Below are 26,410 nucleotides of genomic sequence, written 5' to 3' on the forward strand. Positions count from 1 at the left end.
AAACATTTAAAAAGAAAAATAACAAAAATGTGTGAATTGATAGATGAGATATATTCTGCATTTTAATGGTATCATCACACATACTGTTCGCCCAAAACACTGATTACACTGCGAGAGGCAGAGCGAACGGTGGGTTTTGCTTACTAAAATGGTGGACGTTACGCTCCTTTGCGTACTACACTTCAGTATAGGCGATTTCAACGGAGTGGTCCATCTTGCTCCTCTAGTACCTTTGGTTGAGACCCCCCTCCACGAGTGGTCCATCTTGCTCCTCTAGTACCTTTGGTTGTTCCCTGCCCGAGTGGTCCATCTTGCTCCTCTGGTACCTTTGGTTGTGACCCAACTCGAGTGGTCCATCTTGCTCCTCTAGTACCTTTGGTTGTGTCCTGCCCGAGTGGTCCATCTTGCTCCTCTAGTACCTTTGGTTGAGACGATCCTCAAGTGGTCCATCTTGCTCCTCTAGTACCTTTGGTTGAGACCCCCCTCTCCGAGTGGTCCACCTTGCTCCTCTAATACCTTTGGTTGTGACCCTCCCCTCCCCGAGTGGTCCATCTTGCTCCTCTAGTACCTTTGGTAATGCTGCCCCTGAGTGGTCCATCTTGCTCCTCTAGTACCTTTGGTAGTGACCCTCCCCGCCTGAGTGGTCCATCTTGCTCCTCTAGTACCTTTGTTTGTGACCCGATTCCAGGATAACTTTGGCTACGACCTGCGGCAGTGGAGGCCGCCATGAAGAAGCACGAGGCGATCGAGGCGGACGTAAGCTCGTACAAGGAGCGGGTGCAGGTGATCGCGGAGCTGGCCCGGGAGCTGCAGGACGAGGGCTACTACGACATCAAGCGCATCGCCGCCCAGAGGGACAACATCCAGAGGCTCTGGGCCTTCCTGCAGGAGACGCTAACCGCGCGCCGCACACGCCTCCAGCTCAACCTCGCCCTGCAGAACATCTTCCAGGAGATGGTCCACATGATCGACTGGATGGAGGGGATGCAGGTGAGGGTCTGAACGGGGGGGTCAGAGTGGGGAGAGGGGGGCAGGGTGAGTGGGGAGAGTGGTGGGGGGGGAGGGGGGCAGGGCGAGAGGGGGGCAGGGAGAGAGGGGGAGAGCAGTGGGGGGAGAGTGGTGGGGGGGAAGGGGTGAGGGGAGATGGGGGCAGAGTGGGGCGGGGAGAGGGGGGGCAGGGAAAGTGGTGGGCGGGAGGGGGCTGAGGGAAGACGGGGTGGGGAGAGCGGTGGGGGGGGGAGAGAGGAGATGGGGCGGGGAGAGTGGGGAGAGCGGTGGGGGGGAGTGGGTCAGAGTGGGGAGAGGGGGGCAGGGGGAGAGGGGGGAGAGTGTGGGGCGGAGAGAGGGGGGGGCAGGGAGAGAGAGGGAGAGTGGTGGGGGCGGGGGGAGATGGGGCAGAGTGTGGGGCGGGGAGAGTGGGGAGAGCGGTGTGGGGAGGTGTGCGTTTCCACACCTTTAGTTCAGACAGCACCCGTAGTCAGGATCGAACCCGGGTCTCCGGAGCTGAATGTGCTGAAAGGCAGCAACTCTACCGCTGCGCCACCGTGCCGCCCAAATTGTCCTTCTGCAAATTGTCCCGGGTGTGCGCAGGGTGGAACTAGTGTACGGGTTATCGCAGGTCGGCACGGACTGGGTGGGCTGAAGGGCCTGTGTCTGTAAACTAAACCAAACGCAGAGTGTCAATGGGCAGTGATGTTGAAGCTGGATGTGTTGGTTGCTTGAACTGAATAACCTCCTCGTTCCCTCTGTTGACACGATCTCCAGGTTCAGCTGTGTGTCAAGGAGCTGGGCAAACATCTGCTGGAAGTGGAAGACCTGCTGCAGAAGCACAGTCTCCTGGAAGCGGACATTTCGGTTCAGTCAGAGCGCCTGAAAGCCTTGAATACCACAGCTCTGGAGTTCACGCAGACAGAGGGTCAGTTTGTGTCGGAAGGAACCGCAGATACCGGTTCACACCGGAGAAAAGGGCACAAAAATGCTGGAGTAAACATAGAAACATAGAAAAAACATAGAAAATTGGTGCAGGAGGAGGCCATTTGGCCCTTCGAGGCTGCACCGCCATTCACTGTGATCATAGCTGATCACAAGGGGGAGGAGGGAGGATAAGGGGGGTGGAGGGGGATGGAGAGGGGGGAAGGAGGAGGGGTGGGAGGAGGGGATGGGGAGAGGGGAGGGTGGTGGGGGGAGAGGGAGAGAGGAAGGGGAGAGGGGAGGGGAGGGGGAGAGGGGTGGGGGAGGGGGATGGGGAGGGGAGGAGGGGAGGGGGGAGGGGGAGAGGGGAGGGTGGTGGGGGGAGAGGGAGAGGGGAAGGGGTGGGGGGAGGGGGGAAGGGGAGAGGGGAGAGTGGTGGGGGGAGAGGGGAAGGGGAGGGGGGAGGCGGATGGGGAGAGGGGTGGGGGGAGGGGAGGAGGGGAGGGGGAGGGGGGAGGGGGAGAGTGGTGAGGGGAGGGGTAGAGGAGAGGGTGGAGGGGTAGGGGGGAGGGGCAGGGGGGAGGGTAGGGGAGGTGGAGAGGGCTGGGGGAAGGGGGTGGGGAGAGGGTATGCACCAATGCAGGAGAGGTTTAGGCCCAAAGGGTAAAGGGTCCACTTGGTCTAGTCTCCGTTCTAAAGGTACGTCCTTTGATTCTGAGGCTGTGCCCTCTGGTCTTGGACTCTCCCACTAGTGGAAACGTCCTCTCCACAACCACTCTACCCAGGCCGGGTCAGCAGTCAGTAGCTCCACTGTGCCGACCAGGAATGGTGTGGATGGCACCACGACCGTGGTGGAGGTGGAGGTGTCGTGGGGATGGGCGTGCGAGTAGACGCCAATCACGAGTGAGTGGGTTAATTGTCCTTCTGCAAATTGTCCCGGGTGTGTGCAGGATGGGGTTGAAGTCCTGACTTGCGCTTGACTTGGGTTTAAGTGAGGGGGGAGTTGCCCAGATCGTCGGCCTCACTCTCCCGTCCCGGCCTATGGGGTTCCAGTGACATGACGTAGTCGGGACGGCTGGGGACAGGGGGTCGGGATGCAGTGGATGGTCAGAAGTGGCCCACGTGTCTCGCTCTGCCCTGTTTGCGCTCCGCGGCGCTTTGCTGGGATCGTCTTTCTGCCCGTTAAACCTTCTGGTGGTTTCCACCGCGCAATCCGCCGAACCCAGGCTTCATAGAAACATAGAAAATAACTGCAGGAGTAGGCCATTCGGCCCTTCGAGCCTGTACGCACCGCCATTCAATATGATCATGGCTGATCATCCAACCCAGTATCCCGTACCTGCCTTCTCTCCATACCCCCTGATCCCTTTAGCCACAAGGGCCACATCTAACTCCCTCTTAAATATAGCCAATGAACTGGCCTCAACTACCTTCTGTGGCAGAGAATTCCACAGACTCACCACTCTCTGTGTGAAAAAACACTTTCTCATCTCGGTCCTAAAAGACTTCCCCCTTATCCTTAAACTGTGACCCCTTGTTCTGGACTTCCCCAACATCGGGAACAATCTTCCTGCATCTAGCCCGTCCAACCCCTTAAGAATTTTGTAAGTTTCTATAAGATCCCCCCTCAATCTTCTAAATTCCAGCGAGTCCGAGCCGTGCTCGGTAGACAAGCCCTAAGCCGCTGGAACCAACGACTTGCCGACTGTACGTGTGGCATGCACACAAGACAGTGGAGACATGGTGGGGGCGGGGGTAGTCCAACTCCTGTACAAGTCCCGTTAGGATCTGCCCACTGGTAGAACTGATCGCTGGTCGGCGCGGACTCGGTGGGTCGAGGGGCCAGTTACCGCGCTGCGTTGATGCTGACGCCAGTCTGTTCTGCCCGCAGGCTACCAGCCGTGCGACCCGCAGGTGATCTGCAACAGGGTGCAGCACGTGGACAGCTGCGTGGCGGAGCTGCAGAGGCTGTCGGGCCACCGCCGCGCCGCGCTGGAGGGCTCGCAGTGCCTCTGGGCCTTCCTGCAGGAGATGGAGGAGGCGGAGAGCTGGATCCAGGAGAAGCAGCGGGTGATCTCCTCGCCCCACCTGGGCAAGGACGTGAGCAGCGTCACCCTGCAGCTGGCCAAGCAGCGGGCGCTGGCCGGGGAGCTGGGCGGGCGCTGCGGCCTCCTCACCCAGACCATCACCAAGGGCGAGCACATCCTGGCCGAGAGGCACTTCGGCACGGGGCAACATCCAGGAGCGCATCCTGGAGGTCAGGGTCCAGTGGAAGAAGCTGGATGAGTTGTCCACCCTCCGCCTGCAGCATCTCCAGGAGGCTCTGAGCTTCTTCCAGCTCAAGGCGGACATGGCCGACCTGGAGGTGTGGCTGCAGGACGTCTACCGCATCGTGTCCAGCGACGACTTTGGCCACGACGAGTACTCCAGCCAATCGCTGGCCAAGAAGCACCGGGCGCTGGAGGAGGACATCAGGCAGCAGCGCCCCCTGGTGCAGGGTCTGGGCGGCCAGGCGGACGGGCTGGCCCCCGGCTACAGTGAGCTGGAGGAGGTGCGGGGCCGGGTGGCTGAGGTGGAGGCGCTGTACCGCGAGGTGAGCGAGGTGGCGGGGCTGCGTCGCCAGTGGCTGCAGGACGCACTGGCCGTCTACCGCATGTTTGGCCAAGTCAACGCCTGTGAGCGCTGGATCGACCAGAAGGAGCAGTGGCTGCTCCGCATGGAGATCCCCGAGAACCTGGAGGACCTGGAGCTGGTGCAGCAGAGGTGGGCGGGCAGCACAGAGGGTGGGTGGGTGGGCCAGCGGGTGGGTGGGCCAGCGGGTGGGTGGGTGGGTGGGTGGGACCAGCGGGTGGGTGGGTGGGCGAATGGGTGGGTGGGTGGGCGAACGGGTGGGTGGGCCAGCGGGTGGGTGGGCCAGCGCAGCAGGTGGGTGGGCGAGCAGCACAGTGGGTGGGTGGGCGGGCAGTGTGTGGGCCAGCGGGCGGGTGGGTGGGCGAATGGGTGGGCGAACGGGTGGGTGGGCCAGCGGGTGGGTGGGCGAGCAGCACAGTGGGTGGGCGAGCAGCACAGTGGGTGGGCGAGCAGCGCAGCGGGTGGGTGGGCGAGCAGCACAGTGGGTGGGCTGGTGGGTGGGTGAGCGGATGGGAGGGTGAGCGGGTGGGTGGGTGGGTGGGACCAGCGCAGTGGGTGGGTGGGCTGGTGGGTGGGTGGGACCGGCGCAGTGGGTGGGTGGGCGAGCGGGTGGGTGGGCGAGCGGGTGGGAGGGTGGGTGGGACCGGCGCAGCGGGTGGGACCGCTGATTCTCCCCCCTCTCGACCACTCGCACATGTACACCCGCAATGTAAAAACAGTCCCTAGTGGGTGTGGGATAGTGTTAGTGTGCGGGGATCGCTGGTCAGCACGGACCCGGTGGGCCGAAGGGCCTGTTTCCGCGCTGTATCTCTAAATTAAACTAAACTGCCTCACGACACCAACGACCTGGTTTTGATCCACTCCTCGGGTGCTGACTGCATTGACATTTTCCCTGTGACCACATGTTGCTGCCTCACAGCGCCAGAGACCCGGGTTCAATTCTGACCTCGGGTGCTGTCTGTGTGGAGTTTGCACGTTCTCCCCGTGACCGCGTGGGTTTTCTCCGGGTGCTCCGGTTTCCTCCCACGCTCCAAAGACGTGCAGGCTTGTAGGTTAATTGGCCCTTGTAAATTGTAAATTGTCCCCCGCGCACGGAATGGGGCTGGTGTGCGGGGATCGCTGGTCGGCGCGGACACGGCGGCCTGAAGGGTTTGTTTCCACGCTGTGTCTCTAAACTAAACTGAACTAATCATTGTTGTGACGTCAGGTTCGAGAGCCTGGAACAGGAGATGAAGAGCATGTTGTCCCGAGTTGTGGAAGTGAATGAAATCGTGCAACAACTGGTGGAGAACGGGCACCCTAGTGCCACTGAGGTCATGAGTTGCCAGGACCATCTTAACAGCAGGTAACACCTTCCTATGTGTGTGTGCAGGTGTGTGTGTGTGTGCATACATATGTGTCTGTGTGTATCTGTATTTTTGTGTGTGCATGTGTGCATAGATGTGTCTGTGTGCATTCGTGTGTGTGTGCATGTGTGCATACATGTGTGTCTGTGCATCCATGTGTGTGTGTGTGCATGTGTGCATACATGTGTCTGTGTGCATCCATGTGCATGTGTGCATACATGTGTCTGTGTGCATCCGTACCTGTGTGTGCATGTGTGCATCCATATATGTGTGTGTGTGTGTGTGCGTATGTGCATGTGTGTGCGGATGTATGTGTGCATGCGTGTGCGGGTGTATATGTGCGTGTGGCGTGTTTGGTACAGGTGTGACTTAGATGTGCACACATGCGCTATAGTGCTTGTGAGTGTTTTGTGACGTTTATGGGCGGCACGGTGGTGCAGCAGTATAGTTGCTGCCTCACAGCGCCAGGGACCCTGGTTCGATCCCGACTACGGGTGCTGTCTGTACGGAGTTTGTACGTTCTCCCCCGTGACCTGCGTGGGTTTTATCCAGGATCTCCGGTTTCCTCCCACGCTCCAAAGTGTAGGTTAATTGGCTTGGTGTAAATGTAAATAGTCCCTAGTGTGTGTTCGGATAGTGTTAGTGTGCGGGGATCGCTGGTCGGCATGGACTCGGTGGGCCGAGGGGCCTGTTTCCGCGCTGTATCTCTAAACTAAACTCGAGGAGTGTTTTGATGCATTCATGACCGAACTGAACTGATACCTGGGATCTGCTGCTAAACATCGTGAGGATTATTTTTGGAATGGGAATTGGGTGAAAAAACTGGAAGAAGATAATTCATAGCAGCAGAATTAGGCCATTCGGCCCATCGAGTCTGCAACCCCATTCAATCATGGCTGATCTATCTCTCCCTCCTAACCCCATTCTCCTGCCTTCTCCCAGAGGGCAATCAATCTGATCATAATCTGAGATGCCAAATATTCTGATTTAAAAAAAACACTCTAACTATGGGATCGCTGGTCGGCACGGACTCACGGACTAGGGCCTGTTTCTGCGCTGTATTACTAAACTGAACTAAAAAATGGCTAAGTAGGAAAAGGTAGCACAAGGCCTTGAATCCCGGCTGTTTTGGGCGGACGAAAACCATTGGCAAGGCTAACCACGCGGCCAAGATGGCTGTTGGCGGGTCCAGGCAGCAGGTAGTCGATGGCCGCACTGGGGTCGGCTGCCTGCCCCTTTTTCCGGGCCTAGGTCCATGCCCACGTGTCCCTGGAGAGGGAACAGGCGGTGTCCACTGGGACTCTGGAGGTCTTCCGTGAACGCTGGTTGCCGTGCGGGGGTGGGGGCCCAGTGTATTACTGACGAGGATGACGGTATTTTGAAATTGACTCGACCAAGTGGACCCGTTGGGCCCAAACCTCTCCTGCATTGGTGCAGCACCCTCTCCTCCCCCCCCCCTCCCCTCTTCTCCCTCCCTCCCCCCTCCCTCCCTCCACCCTCTCCCTCCCTCTCCCTCCTTCCCCCTCCCTCTCCCCCCTTCCCCTCCCTCCCCCCACCCTCCCCCTCCCTCCCCCCACCCTCCCTAGGAGATAGATTTAAACTTTACAATGTGAATAACTTTAAAAATATAACACCGATTTCAATGAAACTTCTTCCATTAGCACCAAAGAGATGACGGTGAGTAAGGTGGGCCTAGAATTGTCACGCTATCATGTACCGTTTTGCTTGTGGTTCAGGAACAAACAAACGAGAGTTTTAGTATATAGATGGCTGTGGTTTTGTAACCTTGCACAAAGGCAGTTTTGATAGTGTTATCCTTTTGTATGTTTGCTTTTGATTTCTGAATAAAAGTATTTGTATATATTTTTTAAAAAGGCTAACCGCGTGTGTCCTCCCTCCAGGTGGGGTCAGATCCTTCGGCTGGTGAAGAACAAGAAGGAGACGATGAACTCGCTGCTGTGCGTTCAGAGCTACCTGCTGGAGTGTCAGGAGATCAAGAGCCAGATTAGGGAGAAGAGGAAGGTGATTGAGTCCACACAGGGCCTGGTCAATGACTTTGGTGGGGTGATTGCCCTGCAGAGGAAGCTGTCCACCATGGAGGGAGCTTTGACCGTCCTCGAGCCCAAGCTGATTGGCCTGCAGCTGGAGGCCGAGGCTTTGGCCTCCGTGCACCCGGGCCAGGCCATGGACATCTTGGTCCAGTTCGAGGAGATCAGCGAGGAGTGGGAGCAGCTGAAGAGAGCGCTGCAGGGTTGCGAAGACTCGCTCAGCGTGGCGGGGAAGCTGCAGCAGTTCATCCAGGACCTGGACGGCTTCTTGTCGTGGCTGGCTCGGACCCAGGGGGCGGCGCTGTCCGAGGAGTTGCCCGCGTCGCTGGGCCAGGCCGAGGCCTTGCTGCGGCAGCACGAGGCCCTGAAGGAGGAGATGGGCCGCAAGGAGGAGGACTACCGCCGCATCCTGGCCGTGAGGGAGCCCCTGGCGCTGGGCCAGGCCGAGCTACCGCTGCGCTCCATCCAGCAGTGGCTGGCCAAGCTGGAGTTGGGCTGGGACAAGCTGCAGCAGGTGTGGCACCGGCGACAGGAGGCCCTGCTCCAGGCACACGTCTACCACCTCTTCCTACGCGACGTCAGGCAGGCCGAGGCCTTCCTCAACAGCCAGGTGAGCCCGTCCCTACCACATAGGGTCGCCAACTGTCCCGTATTAGCCGGGACATCACGTATATTGGGCTAAATTGGTTTGTCCCGTACGGAAATGCCCTTGTCTCGTATTATGCCCGGGGGCCGCTGTAGGCCCGAACACTGTAGGCCCGGACACTGTAGGCTCGGGGGCCCTTGTAGGCCCGGGGGCCTTCGTAGGCCCGGACACTGTAGGCCCGGAGGCCGCTGTAGGCCCGGACACTGTAGGCCCGGACACTGTAGTCCCGGACACTGTAGGCCCGGACACTGTAGGCCCGAAGAGTGTAGGCCCGGAGAGTGTAGGCCCGGAGAGAGTAGGCCTGGAGAGTGTAGGCCCAGACACTGTAGGCCCGGGGCCGCTGTAGGCCCGGACACTGTAGTTCCGGACAGTGTAGGCCCGGAGGCCCAAGCGGCACCTAACGGAGGTTGCTTAGCAACCCCCCTCCCAGCCCGGGCGGCCGCCATTGGTGGAGCGGGAGCACATGGCCGCTGGCTGGGTGAGGTCACGTGGGGCGCGGGACGGTGACGTCACCTTTTGTCCTTTATTTGGGAGTGAGGAAGTTGGCAACCCTACCCCTCTCCCCAACCCGTCCTCAACAGCCAGTTGAGCCCGTCCCTACCACACACCCCTCTAACCGGTCCCTACCCCATCTCCCCCAAATCAGTCCTCAACAGCCAGGAGAGCCTCTGCCTGCAGACCCTGGCATCGTTCCCACCCTCACCAACTCCAGTCCCTGCCTTCTACCCCTCCTTTTACCCCATCCCCTCTGTCCCTACCCCCTGCCCCTCCACCCCTACCCTGCCGGTCCCTCCCCCCTGCCCCTCCACCCCTACCCTGCCGGTCCCTCCCCCCTGCCCCTCCACCCCTACCCTGCCTGTCCCTACCCCCTGCCCCTCCACCCCTACCCTGCCGGTCCCTCCCCCCTGCCCCTCCACCCCTACCCTGCCTGTCCCTACCCCCTGCCCCTCCACCCCTACCCTGCCGGTCCCTCTCCCTCCCCCAATCCTTCCTCAACAGCCAGAGATTCTGCATTGACCCCCACCTCACCAAGGCCAGCACCACAAGGGCCAGTAATGAGCATTAAAACATCTTTATTTACACTGTTGTGTAGGAAAATAACTGCAGATGCTGGTATAAATCGAAGGTATCACAAAATGCTGGAGTAACTCAGCGGGTCAGGTAGCATCTAGGAGAGAAGGAACGGGTGACGTTTGGGGTCAGGACCCTTCAGACTCTGCGGCACGGTGGCGCAGCGGTAGAGTTGCTGCCTTACAGCGAATGCAGCGCCGGAGACTCAGGTTCGATCCCGACTACGGTCGCCCTCTGTACGGAGTTTGTACGTTCTCCCCGTGACCTGCGTGGGTTTTCTCCGAGATCTTCGGTTTCCTCCCACACTCCAAAGACGTGCAGGTTTGTGGGTTAATTGGCTTGGTATAAAATGTAAAAATTGTCCCTAGTGGGTGTTGGATAGTGTTAATGTGCGGGGATCGCTGGGCGGCGCGGACCCAGTGGGCCGAAGGGCCTGTTTCTGCGCTGTGTCTCGAAATCTAGACTGATCAGTCTCGACCCGAAAAGTCACCCATTCCTTCTCTCCTAGTGTAAGAAAATAACTGCAGATGCTGGTACAAATCGAAGGTATTTATTCACAAAGTGCTGGAGTAACTCAGCAGGTCGGGCAGCATCTCAGGAGAGAAGGAATGGGTGACGATTCGGGTCGAGACCCTTCTTCAGACTCTCCTAGATGCTGCCTGACCCGCTGAGTTACTCCACCATTTTGTGATGCCTTCACTTACACTGTGGTAACTTGGGAGCTGAACTAAATGGGTGGGAGGTTGGGGGGCTGGGGAGGAGGTTCACCAGCGTTGCCTTTGCTTCCACCTTCACCTCAGCCGCTTGGTTTACCGTGTCTCCGTGCAGGAGTCCCGGCTGGCTCAGCTGGAGCTGCCCGCGTCCGTGGCAGGAGCCGAGGCAGCCATCAAGAAGCACCGCGACTTCCTGGTGACCCTGGAGATAAACCTGCAGAAGATCAACACGGTGGTGGACTCCGGGGAGCATCTGGTCAAAGGCGGCAACATCTACATGGACAAGATCAAAGATCAGACAGACTCCATCATCACCAGGTAGCAGAAGCAGCCGCAGCTTGCCTCCATTCACGTGGGCAAGCAGAGTTAGGCCTCAGCGCAGCAGAGTTAGGCCACTCAGTGCACGCAGCAGAGTTAGGCCTCAATGCAGCAGAGTTAGGCCTCAATGCAGCAGAGTTAGGCCACTCAGCGCACGCAGCAGAGTTAGGCCACTCAGTGCACACAGCAGAGTTAGGCCTCAGCGAAGAGTTAGGCCACAGCGCAGCAGAGTTAGACCGCTCAGCGCACTCAGCAGAATGTTAGGCCACTCAGCGCAGCAGAGTTAGGCCTCTCAGAGCAGCACAGTTAGGCCACTCAGCGCAGCAGAGTTAGGCCACAGCGCACGCAGCAGAGTTAGGCCACTCAGCGCATGCAGCAGAGTTAGACCACAGCGCAGCAGAGTTAGGCCACTCAGCGCAGCAGAGTTAGGCCACTAAGCGCAGCAGAGTTAGGCCTCAGTGCAGGAGAGTTAGGCCACTCAGCGCACGCAGCAGAGTTAGCCCACTCAGCGCAGCAGAGTTAGGCCTCAGTGCAGCAGAGTTAGGCCACTCAGCACAGCAGAGTTAGGCCTCAGTGCAGCAGAGTTAGGCCACTCAGAGCAGCAGAGTTAGGCCTCAGTGCAGGAGAGTTAGGCCACTCAGCGCACACAGCAGAGTTAGCCCACTCAGTGCAGCAGAGTTAGGCCACTCAGCGCAGCAGAGTTAGGCCTCAGTGCAGCAGAGTTAGGCCACTCAGCGCACGCAGCAGAGTTAGGCCACTCAGAGCAGCAGAGTTAGGCCACTCAGCACAGCAGAGTTAGGCCATAACGCAGCAGAGTTAGGCCATAACGCAGCAGAGTTAGGCCACTCAGCACAGCAGAGTTAGGCCACTCAGCACAGCAGAGTTAGGCCACTCAGCACAGCAGAGTTAGGCCATAACGCAGCAGAGTTAAGCCACTCAGTGCAGCAGAGTTAGGCCACTCAGCGCAGCAGAGTTAGGCCACAGCGTAGCAAAGTTAGGCCACTCAGCGCACGCAGCACAGTTAGGCCACTCAGCGCAGCAGAGTTAGGCCATAACGCAGCAGAGTTAGGCCACTCAGCGCAGCAGAGTTAGGCCACTCAGCGCAGCAGAGTTAGGCCACAGCGCAGCAGAGTTAGGCCATAACGCAGCAGAGTTAGGCCTCAGTGCAGCAGTTAGGTCACTCAGCGCGGCAGAGTTAGGTCACAGCGCAGCAGAGTTAGGCCACTCAGTGTAAAGTTTGAAGTCTAAAGATAGGGCAGACTTTCAAGAGAGAGTTAGATTTACCTCTTAGGGTGAAACTTGGGGCTACTGACTGTCCCGCGGTCCAGGCTTAAGCTCAGGGGTGACCGCGCTTTTGCGGTTGCAGCTCCTAGACTGTGGAACAGCATCCCTCTCCCCATCAGAACTGCCCCCTCCATTGACTCCTTTAAGTCCAGGCTCAAAACGTACTTCTATTACCTAGCGTTTGAGGCCCTCTGAGGGGGTGCTGCGAATAGTTTATGTATGTGCTGTTATGTTTGTGTGCCATTGTATGTTCGCTTCTTAGTACCTGCACTGATGTACAGCACTTTGGTCAACGTGGGTTGTGTTTAAATGTGCTATACAAATAAAATTGACTTGACTTGACTAAAAGGAATCAAGGGATATGGGGAGAAGGCAGGAACGGGGTACTGATTTTGGATGATCAGCCATGATCATATTGAATGGTGGTGCTATCTCGAAGGGCCGAATGGCCTCCTCCTGCACCTACTTTCTGTTTTTATGTTTCAGACCTCATCCTTGCTGTGCAGGAAGGAACTGCAGATGCTGGTTTAAATCGAAGATAGACACATAGAAACAGAAAATAGGTGCAGGAGGAGGCCATTTGGCCCTTCGAGCCAGCACCGCCATTCATTGTGATCACGGCTGATCATCTACAATCAGTAACCCGTGCCTGCCTTCTCCCCATATCCCTTGATTCCACTAGCCCCTAGAGCTCTATCTAACTCTCTTTTAAATTCATCCGGTGAATTGGCCTCCACTGCCCTCTGTGGCAGAGAATTCCACAAATTCACAACTCTGGGTGAAAAGGTTTCTTCTCACCTCAGTTTTAAATGCCCACCCCCTTTTAATTCTTAGACTGTGGCCCCTGGTTCTGGACTCCCCCAACATTGGGAACATTTTTCCTGCATCTAGCTTGTCCAGTCCTTTTATAATTTTATACGTCTCTATAAGATCTCCTCTCATCCTTCTAAACTCCAGTGAATACAAGCCCAGTCTTTCCAATCTTTCCTCATATGACAGTCCCTCCATCCCAGGGATTAACCTCGTGAACCTACGCTGCACTGCCTCAATAGCAAGGACGTCCTTCCTCAATTTAGGAGACCAAAACTGCGCACAATACTCCAGGTGTGGCCCTATACAACTGCAGCAAACTATAACAAAATGCTGGAGTAACTCGGTGGGACAGGCAGCATCTCTGGAGGGAAGGAATGGGTGACATTTCGGGTCAAGACCCTTCTTCAGACTGAAGAACCTCAAACTTTGGGTCTGAAGAAGGGTCTTGACCCGAAACGTCACCCATTCCTTCTCTCCAGAGATGCTGCCTGTCCCGCTGAGTTACTCCAGCATTTGGTGTCTATCTGGTCTTACTGTGTTGCCTGGCTGTGCAATGGTACTTTACTCATCACATGTTACGAGGTACAGTGAAATTCATTTTTGTATATAGTTCAGTACAAGTATCACAATAGACAATAGGTGCAGGAGGAGGCCATTCGGCCCTTTGAGCCTGCACAGCCATTCAATGTGATCATGGCTGATCATTCTCAATCAGTACCCCGTTCCTGCCTTCTCCCCATACCCCCTGACTCCGCTATCCTTAAGAGCTCTATCTAGCTCTCTCTTGAATGCATTCAGAGAATTGGCCTCCACTGCCTTCTGAGGCAAAGAATTCCACAGATTCACAACTCTCTGACTGAAAAAGTTTTTCCTCATCTCAGTTCTAAATGGCCTACCCCTTATTCTTAAACAATACATTACCACTTCATGTTCATAAGTGATCGGAACAGAATTAGGCCATTTGGCCCATCAAGTCTCCATTGCCATTCAATCTTGGCTGATCTATCTTCCCCTCTCAACCCCATTCTCCTGCCTTCTCCCCATAACCCCCGACACCCGATAAGGGAATAACGTTTAGTGCAAGATAAAGGCAGCCAAGTATCAAAGATAGCCAAGTGTCACCAATGTGGTAGATGTGATGCTGAACTACACTAAACTAAAGGGCGGCACGGTGGCACAGCGGTAGAGTTGCTGCCTCACAGCGCCAGAGACCCGGGTTCGATTCCGACTACGGGTGCTGTCTGTACGGAGTTTGTACGTTCTCCCCGTGACCTGCGTGGGTTTTCTCCGAGATCTTCGGTTTCCTCCCACACTCCAAAGACGTACAGATGTGTGGGTTAATTGGCTTGGTATAAATGTAAAAAATTGTCCCTAGTGGGTGTAGGACAGTGTTCGTGTGCGGGGATCGCTGGTCGGTGCGGACTCAGTGGGTCTAAGGGCTTGTTATCTCTAAACAAAACTAATCAAGGATCTATTTATCTCTGCCTTATAAATATCCACTGACTTGGCCTCCACAGCTGTCTGCGGCAATGAATTCCACAGATTCACCACAGGCCCTGATACCTACTGAGTCTGCACCGACCAGCGATCCCCGCACACGGACACTAACACTAAACGAAACTTTCTTGTTAACAGGAGCCAGAGCAACTACAAGCTTGCCCACGAGTGGCTGGTGCATCTGAGCGATCAGTGGGAGCTGCAGCGGTTTCTCCAGAGTTGTCATGAGGTTGGTGCCAAGATATTCTCCTGACAGAGCTGAGGGAAGAGGCAGAAATAATTTGTTGGCTACAAAATAAATGCCTTCGGTGGTATTGCCATCAAGGCATATTTTATCAGTACAACTTATCACCCTCTGAGCGTGCGTTAAATGGGATGAGTTGGAATATTTGGTACGTGTTGGTGCAGGTGCATAAATGTCCACGTTGCTGTAAAGGGTACAGTGACCACTGGGGAACAGTACTGGTAGGGACGGGTCTGTGTGTGTGTGTGTGTGTGTAACACTGGGGTACAGTACTGGTGGTGAAGGGTCTGTGTGTAACACTGGGGTACAGTACTGGTGGGGAAGGGTCTGTGTGTAACACTGGGGTACAGTACTGATGGGGACGGGTCTGTGTGTGTGTGTGTGTGTGTGTGTAACACTGGGGTACAGTACTGATGGGGACGGGTCTGTGTGTAACACTGGGGTACAGTACTGGTGGGGACGGGTCTGTGTGTAACACTGGGGTACAGTACTGGTGGGGAAGGGTCTGTGTGTAACACTGGGGTACAGTACTGGTGGGGAAGGGTCTGTGTGTGTGTAACACTGGGGTACAGTACTGGTGGGGAAGGGTCTGTGTGTAACACTGGGGTACAGTACCGGTGGGGAAGGGTCTGTGTGTAACACTGGGGTACAGTACCGGTGGGGAAGGGTCTGTGTGTAACACTGGGGTACAGTACCGGTGGGGAAGGGTCTGTGTGTAACACTGGGGTACAGTACTGGTGGGGACGGGTCTGTGTGTGTGTGTAACACTGGGGTACAGTGCACACAACACCCGTGGTCAGGATTGAACCTGGGTCTCTTGCGGTGTGAGGCAGCAACTCTACCGCTGCGCCACCTTGCTGCCACAACAACAACAGCCTTTTGGACTCGTCTCCTATGTTAGACGTTAACAAAGAACATATTTAAGTCCTTATCCACAACATCGATCCCACTGCTCCTCATCAATACTCTGAATCCCCTCCATAACAAGTTCAATCGGGTTCGACCGGCACCACCTCTCCCTCAGCAAAGCCATGCTGGTGTGTCGGAAGGAACTCCAGATGCTGGTTACAGACACAAAAAGCTGGAGTAACTCAGCGGGACAGGCAGCATCTCTGGAGAGAAGGAATGGGTGACGTTTCGGGTCGAGACCCTTCAAACCATGCTAGTGGTCCTCAACTAACCCTTGTCTCTCCAAATGCAGACGAATCCTGCCTTTAAATCTTTTCCAATAATTTCTCGGCCTCTTTTAGACGCGCATGCCTGTTGTTATGTGGCTTATCCCTGCTGCCTCTCTTAAATATACCCTCCTCTGCCATCTGGCACCTTGCTTGTAGCCAGCAAAGAATTAATAAACTGTGTCAGACCCTCAATATGTGCCATTTTGTGACGCTATGTGTCGGCATGGTGTATCTAATCTCGTAAAAGTTAAATGTCATTATTTCATTTTCCAGCCACGTGTGGCACGTACGTTAATTTATCAGGCATGTTGGCCTATTTTCAGTCAGAGAGACATGCAGCCAGGAAACCGAACAAGATGCCCCTTCTAGGGTTGCTAACTTCCTCACTCCCAAATAAGGGACAAAGGGTGACGTCACCGCCCCGCGCCCCGCGTGACCTCACACAGCCAGCGGCCACGTGCTCCCGCTCCAGCAATGGCGACTGCCCGGGCCGGGAAGTGGATTGCCATGCAACCTCCATTAGCCGGCGCCCGGGCCTACACTGTTCGGGACTACTGTGGCCCCCAGGCTACAGTGTCCGGGCCTACAGTGTCCGGGCCTACAGTGTCCGGGCCTAATACGGGACAAGTGTGGTCCCATATGGGACAAACCAATTTAGCCCAAAATACGGGATGTCCTGGCTAATACGGGACAGTTGGCAACCCTAGCCCCATCTAACCTAGTCCTATTTGCCTGCATTTTGTGCATGTGCCTCTAAAATATTTCCGATCCACGTACCTATCCTAGTGTCCAACCCGACAAAGGGTCTCAACCCAAAATGCCACCTATTCCTCCTCTCCAGAGATGCTGCCTGACCCGCTGAGTTACTCCAGCAATTTGTGTCTATCTTCGGGGTAAACCAGCATCTAAAATTCTTAAGGGATTGGACAGGCTAGATGCAGGAAAAATGTTCCCGGTGTTGGGGGAGTCCGGAACCAGGGGTCGCACAGTTTAAGAATAAAGGGGTCGGCCATTCAGGACTGAGATGAGGAAAAACCTTTTCACCCAGAGAGTTGTGGCTCTGTGGAATTCTCTGCCACAGAAGGCAGTGGAGGCCAATTCACTAGATGTTGGCAAGAGGTAGATTTAGCTCTTAGGTCTAACAGAATCAAGGGGTATGGGGAGAAAGCAGGAACGGGGTACTGATTTTGGATGATCAGCCATGATCATCTTGAATGGCGGTGCTGTCTTGAACGGCCGAACGGCCTCCTCCTGCACACATTTTTCTTTGTTTCTATGTTTCCATCTGCAGTTCCTTCCTACACAAGTGTCTGTTAAATGTTATAGTACCCGCCTTTACTACCTCCTCTGTCATACACCCCCCCCCCCCCCCCCCCATATACCCACCACTCTCTGAAGAGGTCACCTCTCAGGTTCGTATTAAATCTTTCCCCTCATGCCTTAATGTATTAAACAAGCACTGGCCCCACCAGCCTTCTCCCTTCCTTCCCAGAAGGATATCTCTCATCAGGCTAAGATATCTCTGTGGAAAAAGGACACAAAATGCTGGAATAACTGGCGGGTCAGGAAGTGTCCGTGGAGAACGTGGATAGGTGATGTTTTGGGACAGTACCCTTCTTTGATCTGCAAGTTTAGTCTGGAGATACAGCGCAGAAACAGGCCCTTCAGCCCCTCCAGTCCGCCCTGACCAGCGATTGCCGCACACTAGCGCCATCTTACACAAGCAAGGGACAATTTATAACTTCACCGAAGCCAATTAACCTACAAACCTGCACGTCTTTGGAGCGTGGGAGGAAAACTGGACCTCTCATTAAAAACCCAGGTCGCAGGACGAACGTACAAACTCCGTACAGACCGCACCCGTGGTCAGGATCGGACACAGGTCTCTGGTGCTGTAAGGCAGCAACTCTGCCGCTGAACCACCTTGGCCCGTATCAATTAGACAATAGGCAATAGGTGCAGGAGGAGGCCATTCGGCCCTTCGATCCAGCACCGCCATCTCTGCAGTTTTACTACAAGTAGCCAAAGCCTTGCTACCTACTTCGATGGCTTGCACCATTGTCACGACGTAGAACCAAAGGCCAGTGTCGAGAAGCTTCACAAACTTGGCCCAACATTGTCCTTCTTCCTCCAAAGCCCCACACTCTGAAGCCAATTACCGTACGCAAAGCACAACTTCCCATTGTAAAGGACGCGGGCTAGTACAGCACAAGAACAGGCCCTTCAGCCCGTAAGGTCTCTGCTGAACACGGTGCCAAGACACACACCTATCTACCTGCACAGAACCCATATCCCTCCATTCCCTGCATATCCATGTGCCTATTGAAATGTCTTTTAAACTGTCTCTGCAGTTGTACAGGGCCCTAGTGAGACCGCACCTGGAGTACTGTGTGCAGTTTTGGTCTCCAAATTTGAGGAAGGATATTCTTGCTATTGAGGGCGTGCAGCGTAGGTTCACCAGGTTAATTCCCGGAATGGCGGGACTGTCATATATTGAAAGACTGGAGCGACTAGGCTTGTATACACTGGAATTTAGAAGGATGAGAGGGGATCTTATCGAAACGTATAAGATTATTAAGGGGTTGGACACGTTTGAGGCAGGAAACATGTTCCCAATGTTGGGGGAGTCCAGAACAAGGGGCCACAGTTTAAGAATAAGGGGTAGGCCATTTAGAACTGAGATGAGGAAAATGTTTTTCAGTCAGAGAGTTGTGAATCTGTGGAATTCTCTGCCTCAGAAGGCAGTGGAGGCCAATTCTCTGAATGCATTCAAGAGAGAGCTATCTCTTTTAATTTTTATAGTTATACCTTTTTAAAAAAAAATTTATTCTCTCTTCCCAATAGTTTATAGTTTTTTTTTCTTTCTTCTTTATTTTTTATTTTCTCTCTTTAAAAATTTAAAAATTGAAGCTATGTAAGAACTTTGTAACAAATTTGTCTTTTATTTCTATTTGTACATTTGCTTTTCAAAAATAAAAATATTTTTAAAAAAAAGAAAAAAAAAGAAGGCAGTGGAGGCCAATTCTCTGAATGCATTCAAGAGAGAGCTAGATAGAGCTCTTAAGGATAGCGGAGTCAGGGGGTATGGGGAGAAGGCAGGAACGGGGTACTGATTGAGAATGATCAGCCATGATCACATTGAATGGCGGTGCGTACAGGCTCGAAGGGCCGAATGGCCTCCTCCTGCACCTATTGTCTATTGTCTCCACCGCCACCCCTGGCAGCACGTTCCAGGCACACAGCCCTCTGTGTGGAAAAAAAAATGCTCTGCACATCTCTTTCTAGTACAGAAGTGTGAAAACGCACACCTCCAGATTCAGGGACAGTTTTTCCCAGCTGTTATCAGGCAACTGAACCATCCCACCACAACCAGAGAGCAGTTCTGAACTACCATCCACCTCTTTGGTGAAACCCTTGGACTATCCTTGATCGGACTTTGCTGGCTTTACCTTGCGCTAAACGTTATTCCTTTATCATGTATCTGTATACAAATGGCTCAATTGTAATCATGTATAGTCTTTCTGCTGACTGGTTATCACGCAACAAAAGCCTTTCACTGTACCTCAGTACACATGCCAACAAACTCAACTTGATTCTTGATTAGTATAGGTTACGGTGAGAAGGCAGGAGAATGGGGTTTGGAGGGAGAGATAGATAGATCAGCCATGGCAGTTTTGGTCTCCAAATTTGAGGAAGGATATTCTTGCTATTGAGGGCGTGCAGCGTAGGTTTACTAGGTTAATTCCCGGAATGGTGGGACTGTCATATGTTGAAAGACTGGAGTGACTAGACTTGTATACACTGGAAGTTAGAAGGGTGAGAGGGGATCTTATCGAAACGTATAAGATTATTAAGGGGTTGGACACGTTAGAGGCAGGAAACATGTTCCCAATGTTGGAGGAGTCCAGAACCAGGGGCCACAGTTTAAGAATAAGGGGTAGGCCATTTAGAACGGAGATGAGGAAAAACTTATTCAGTCAGAGAGTTGTGAATCTGTGGAATTCTCTGCCTCAGAAGGCAGTGGAGGCCAGTTCTATGAATGCATTCAAGAGAGAACTAGATAGAGCTCTTAAGGATAGCGGAGTCAGGGGGTATAGGGAGAAGGCAGGAACGGGGTACTGATTGAGAATGATCTGCCATGATCACATTGAATGGCGGTGCTGGCTCGAAGGGCCGAATGGCCTCCTCCTGCACCTATTGTCTATTGTCTATTGTCTAATTCCCTGCATCAGAAGGCAGTGGAGGCAAATTCTCCGAATGCATTCAAGAGAGAGCTAGATAGAGCTCTTAAGGATAGCGGAGTCAGGGGGTATGGGGAGAAGGCAGGAACGGGGTACTGATTGAGAATGATCAGCCATGATCACATTGAATGGCGGTGCTGGCTCGAAGGGCCGAATGGCCTACTCCTGCACCTATTGTCTATTGTCTATTGATTGAATGGTGGAGTAGACCTGATGGGCCGAATGGCCTAATTCTACTCCTATTCCTTGTGACCTTATGAAACTAACTAGTATTTGCCTCTCATAATTTTACATAGTCCTATCTGGTCTAGCCTCAATGTCAGATACATACCATCTTGTTGGACAGTGTCTTTCAGATTTTTTTTCCTCCCAATGGTTCAATGGCACTTTATTGTCCCCTGTACCGAGGAACAACGAAATTTCTTTTTTTGCATATTTCCCTAAACTAACCCTTAACTACCTGCAGGTATTTATTTCCCAAATTGCTGGAGTAACTCAGCAGGTCAGGCAGCATCTCAGGAGAGAAGGAATGGGTGACGTTTCGGGTCGAGACCCTTCTTCAGACTTAGCTACCTGCACATAACCCATATCCCTCCAATCCCCGCGTGTCCATGTGGCTCTGCAAGTGTCTCTGAAATGCCACTGTGGTATCTGCCTATACCACCACCCCATGTTCCAGGCACCAGTCACCCTCTGTGTACCACAAAACTCGACCCGTATATATATCTCCTATAAACGTTGAACGCAAAGTGCTCCAGTTTAGGGAAAAAAACTGCAGATGCTGGTTAAAATCGAAGGTAGACCCAAAATGCTGGAGTAACTCAGTGGGTCAGGCAGCATCTCGGGAGAAAAGGAATGGGTGACCCGAAACGTCACCCATTCCTTCTCTCCCGAGATGCTGCCTGACCCGCTGATTACTCCAGCATTTTTGTGTGCTCCAGTTTAGTTTAGCTTAGAGATGCAGCGCGGAAACAGGCCCTTTGGCCCACCTGGCCTGCGCCGACCAGCGATCCCCGCACACTAACACTATCCTACACGCGCTGAGGACATTTTTTTTCCACGCATTTACCAAGTCAATCGACCAACTACACAGTACGTACCTGTACGTCTTTGGAGGGTGGGAGGAAACCAAAGTTGCCATCCCACCAGCCCTCCCGAGTTGTCCAGCTGTCATCTCTCTTTACCCCCCCCTCCCCCCTCCTCCCCCCTCCCCATCCATCCAGTTGCCAGGTTGAGCCATCCACTTGCCCATTGCTGGGCTCTGCACCTTACTCCCCACCACCGGTTGCCAGGGAAACCACCACCCCCCACCCCTCCCCTTCGGTTGCCAAGCTGCTATCTCTCCCTTCCCCCCCTCCCCCGTCCCATCCTTGTGCCAAGTTGTGCCCTCCCGGTTGGCAAGGTTGGTGAATTATAATCCCCACCCCCCACCCACCTCCGTCAGCCGAGCTGTGTCACCCACCCCCCCCCCCTCCCCATCGCTGGACTCTCATTCTCCCCCTCCTCCCCCCCCCCCCCATTGCTCGACTCTCATTCCCCCCCTCCCCCCCTCCCTCTGTTGCCAACTTGTCATCTCTCCTCCCTTCCCACACCCCCCCCCCCCCCTTCACCTTTGGGTGCCAAAGTGTGCCACCCCCTCCCCATTTCTAGGCTCCCTCCCCCCCCTCGGGAACACCCCCCCCCCCTTCGCCCCCTCCACTTGGCGGGAACTACCACCTCCCAATCAGATGACGAGCTGTTATCTCTCCCCTCCCCTCCCCCCCCCTCCCCTCACCCATCCAGTCGCCAAGTGGCGCCATACCCCCCACCCCATTGCTGGGCCACCCCCCCACCCCACACCATCACAGTTATGGGGAACACAGCCACCCAGGCTTGCAGGCCTGTTATCTTACCCCCACCCTCTCCCATCAGCCACGCTGTGTCATCTCCCTTCCCCCCCACCCCCCTCAAATTGCCAGGGCCCCCTCCTCACCTCCTGTTTGCTGGTAATACCACCCCCTCTCTATTGCTGAGCTGTTATCTCCTCTTCCCCCCCCCCTTCTCCCATCCATGTGTCACCCCCTCCCCATTGCTGGGCTCTTCCCCCTCCCCTCCCTTCCAGTTGCCCTCCACCCCTTCTGGTTATCAAGCTGTAAACCCCCCCTCCATTGCCAGCCCCCCTTCTGCGGGCATGTTGACCATCCAGGTGATCTTTCTACCCCCCCCCCCCCCCCCCATTGGCAGCCCCCCTTCTGCGGGCATGTTGACCATCCAGGTGGGATCTTTGTACCCCTCCCCTCCCTCCACCCCCCCCCATTGGCAGCCCCCCTTCTGCGGGCATGTTGGCCATCCAGGTGATCTTTCCACCCCTCCCCTCCTTCCCCCTCCCCCCCATTGGCAGCCCCCCTTCTGCGGGCATGTTGACCATCCAGGTGATCTTTGTATCCCTTCCCCCCCTCTCCCCTCCCCCTCCTTCCCCACCCCTCCCCTATTGCCACCCCTCCCTTCTGTGGGCATGATGACCATCCAGGTGGAATCTTTGTACCCCCCCACTGCCAGCCCCCCTTCTGCGGGCATGTTGACCATCCAGGTGATCTTTGTACCCCTCCCCTCCCTCACCACTCCCCCCCCCCTCACCACTCCCCCCCCCCCCCCCCCCCATTGCCAGCCCCCCTTCTGTGGGCATGTTGACCATCCAGGTGATCTTTCCACCCCTCCCCTCCCTCTCCACCCCCCCCCCCCCCCCCCATGTGAAGTGTGTCCGTCCTCTCCCACCCCACTGTCACTTTGGCCCCGGGCACCTCCCCTCTTCATTCCCGACTGTGTAGCAGCGTTGAGTTCAGCCCTTCCACTCCCTCCTTCCCCCCTCTCTCCCCCCCCCCCCCCCCCCCCACCACCACTCTCCATCCCTGTCCCTGCTTTTTGTTTTTGATTTCCGCTGCTGCATTTTTCTCAAAGCCGTTTGTTTCTTCCCCATTGAGTAAACCTGGCGAGCTGGGGGTTGGAGTGGAGAGCTGGAGGCTGCATTCGACACTGCTTGAGACAGCTCTCGGCTGAAGCCCGCTGCAGCATGTGCTATGCAGCACAGTGACGTGAGTGTGTGTGTGTGTGTGTGTGTGTGTGTGTGTCGGTGTGGGATGTAGGCTGACTGCAGTAATGCTCATCCCTCCCTCCCTCCCTCCCTCCCTCCCTCCCCCCTTCCCTCCGCCTGAATGTGCTGAGGTCAGTCAAGGAGGCTGGGATGAGTAGGAAGGACTGCAGCATTCTCCAGCTGACAGCACCAACTCCAGCAATGCCAGGGGCCGTGCTAACCCCCTTCTCTCTCCCTTGCAGTTGGGCGAGTGGATTAATGAGAAGATGCTGACGGTCCACAACACGTCACACGGTGATGCTCAGAAACCGCACAAAAAATGGCTGAAGCACCAGGCGTTTATGGCAGAGCTGCTGCTGAATCGTGAATGGCTGGATAAGATCGAGAAGGTAAGGTGCAGTGACACTGCCGCGGAGGCAGGTGTGTGTCTGTGTGTGTGTGTGTGTGTGTCTGTGTGTGTGTGTGTGTGTGTCTGTGTGTGTGTGTGTGTGTGTGTGTGTGTGTGTGTGTGTGTGTGTGTGTGTGTGTGTGTGTGTGTGTGTGTGTGTCTGTGTGTGTGTGTGTGTGTGTGTGTGTGTGTGTGTCTGTCTGTATGTGTGTGTGTGTGTATGTGTGTGTTGTGTGAAGCCCAACTGGCCTTTTAAACTCCCCCCACTTTATTGCCACAACATTCTGCTGTTCATTTCGTTATGTGTGTGTGTGTGTGTGTGTCTGTGTGTGTGTGTGTGTCTGTGTCTATGTTGCGTGATGCCCAACTTACATTTTAAACTCCCTCCCTTTTAATTACCACAAATTCCACTGTGTATATATATTTATATGTGTGTGTGTGTGTGTGTGTGTGTGTGTGTGTGTGTGTGTGTCTATGTCTGTCATGCATGAAGCCCAACTGGCCTTTTAAACTCCCTCTGTTTTATTGCCACAACCATTCTGCTGCATATTTAGATATATATGTGTGTGTGTGTGTCTCTGTGTCTCTGTGTCTCTGTGTCTCTGTGTCTCTGTGACTCTGTGTCTCTGTGTCTCTGTGACTCTGTGTCTCTATGTCTGTGTGTGTCTGTGTGTGTCTCTGTGACTCTGTGTCTCTGTGTGTCTGTGACTCTGTGACTCTGTGACTCTGTGTCTCTATGTCTGTCTGTGTCTGTGTGTGTCTCTGTCTTGCATGAAGCCCACCTGGCCTTTTAAACTCTCCATTTCATTGCCACTTCATTCTGCTGTTGATTTAAATATATATTGTATATGTGTGTGTGTGCATGTGTATAAATATACATGCGTAGGTGTGTGTGTATGGATAATGCTTTTAATTGCACAACAAATCCGTCATTGCAACAACTCAACCGTTGAAGAATAAACTGGGGTGCAATTTACCAGCGTGTGCTGGTAGTCAGTGGTTGATGAGGTGGTGCTGGTATCTGTGGTCAGAGGGTGCACAAGACAGGGGGATGTGGGCGTCAGGAGGGATGGGGAGAGAATGGATGAACAAGGTTTATTTGGGGTTCTGTGTTATCACAGTCTGTCAACCTGTTTCACCCGGACTATTCCTCTTCAGTTTGGGGGCTCAGTGTAATTATTTCTATCCTGTCCGGGCAATATGGGAGGTTAGTTAAGTTCTTGTGTCGGAAGGAACTGCAGATGCAGGTTTAAACCGAAGATAGACACAAAATGCTGGAGTAACTCAACGGGACAGGCAGCATCTCTGATCAGAAGGAATGGGTCGAGACCCTTCTTCAGTCTTCAGTCTCGACCCGAAACGTCACCCATCCCTTCTCTCCAGAGATGCTGCCTGACCCGCTGAGTTACTCCAGCTTTTTGTGTCCATCTCATTTAAGTTCTTGCTTCGGTGGACTTGTGCCATTTAGAGGTCCCGATCGCTGGCCTTATCGCTGGTTAATCTGAATAATCCCCGTCCGAGTTTCAAATCGCCTGTGTACCAGTTTCTGTTTCCAACTTTTGTTGGGGGTCACAAATTTTCACCCAGATAGTTGTGAATCTGTGGAATTCTCTGCCCCAGAAGGCAGTGGAGGCCAATTCACGGGATGTATTCAAGAGTTAGATATTGCTCCTAGAGCTAACGGAGTCAAGGGACATGGGGAGAAAGCAGGAACGGGGTACTGATTCTAGATGATCAGCCATAATCATGTTGAATGGCGGTGCTGGCTCGAAGGGCCAAATGGCCTACTCCTGCACCTACTTTCTCTGTTTCTATTTTTCTAAGTCACAGATGTTTTGGTGGGCCTGATTTATTAACGATAGCTGGATCACTTGGTTACACTCAGGGGGTGGGGATGGGGTATTCAGCGTTACTGGTTTTTTCAAGGGAAATTGAACTGTTTACATTTTGGAGTTGTGGGTTATTTTGATTTTGTTTCGTCCAGTGTTTTGGAATTTGGAGTTTACCTGGGGTGCAGGGTGGATTTCCAGGAGACTAGTGTTCTCTGACCAAGTCAGGTGTTAGATTTTTCTATTATTAATTTTTTGGTTACATAGGATCATGTTATGTAACTGGTATTCCAGTTTTCATTAGTGATAGGAGCAGAATTAGGCCATTCGGCCCATCAGGTCTACTCTGCCATTCAATCATGGCTGATCTATCTCTCCCTCTCAACCCCAATCTCCTGCCTTCTCCCCGTAACCCCTGGTGCCCGCACTAATCAAGAATCTATCCATCTCTGCCTTAAAAATGTCCACTGACTTGGCCTCCACAGCCTTCTGTGGCAATGAATTCCGCAGATTCACCACCCTCTGACTGAAGAAATTCCTCCTCATCTCCTTCCTAACGAAACTCCCTATAATTCTGAGGCTGTGCCCTCTGGTCAATAGACAATAGGTGCAAGAGTAGGCCATTCGGACCTTCGAGCCAGCACCACCATTCAATGTGATCATTGGCTGATCAAAGTGATCATGAACTCTCCCACCAGTGGAAACCATCCTCTCCACATAAGCGATGTTTCAGCTTTTATTATTCTGGGCTTTAGGTTAGGCAGGATGTGGATTTGGTTTTTGATTTTGGTGTTTCGTATTATTTGGCATCCTGTGATATTTGAGAACTTGCCCTATTTAGTTTTTGCCCGGGTCTCGGATTACATGACTTTGATTTCCATGGGCCACATTACCTGGCGGTCATGGAATGAGGGCATAGATTAGGTGAAGGCTCTTGGTCTTTCTCCCAGGGCAGTTGGTTGCAAAGCTACAGGGCGTATTTAAGGCAAGAGGGTCGAGATTTAAGAAGGACCTCAAGGACAACTTTATCACTGGGGAGGTAATCCATATCTGGAACAAAGCGATGGAAGCAGATACTATTACAACTTTCAAAGGACATTTGGATAGATATATAATAATAATAATAATGCATTACATTTGTATAGCGCTTTTCTAAAACTCAAAGACGCTTTACATATTAGA

General features: G+C 54.0%; 2 protein-coding genes across 2 annotated transcripts in view; both read left to right on the forward strand.

Annotated features, from left to right (window-relative positions):
* The window catches only part of LOC144611730 (spectrin beta chain, non-erythrocytic 1-like), a 27,833-nt gene extending 27,417 nt beyond the window's left edge, over positions 1–416 (forward strand). The window contains exon 11 of the mRNA XM_078430963.1: positions 371–416. Coding sequence (XP_078287089.1) covers positions 371–416 — 46 coding nt within the window. The remainder of the gene's footprint in view (positions 1–370) is intronic.
* A 274-nt stretch (positions 417–690) lies between these two features.
* LOC144611831 (spectrin beta chain, non-erythrocytic 4-like) overlaps positions 691–26,410 on the forward strand; it is a 74,756-nt gene continuing 49,036 nt past the window's right edge. The window contains 9 exon segments of the mRNA XM_078431117.1: positions 691–990; positions 1,765–1,915; positions 3,803–4,140; positions 4,142–4,674; positions 5,750–5,887; positions 7,790–8,546; positions 10,482–10,684; positions 14,417–14,507; positions 23,254–23,400. Coding sequence (XP_078287243.1) covers positions 727–990; positions 1,765–1,915; positions 3,803–4,140; positions 4,142–4,674; positions 5,750–5,887; positions 7,790–8,546; positions 10,482–10,684; positions 14,417–14,507; positions 23,254–23,400 — 2,622 coding nt within the window. The 5' untranslated portion in view covers positions 691–726.

Source organism: Rhinoraja longicauda, chromosome 41, assembly GCF_053455715.1.
Source record: "Rhinoraja longicauda isolate Sanriku21f chromosome 41, sRhiLon1.1, whole genome shotgun sequence".
Classification (NCBI taxonomy): Eukaryota; Metazoa; Chordata; class Chondrichthyes; order Rajiformes; family Arhynchobatidae; genus Rhinoraja; species Rhinoraja longicauda.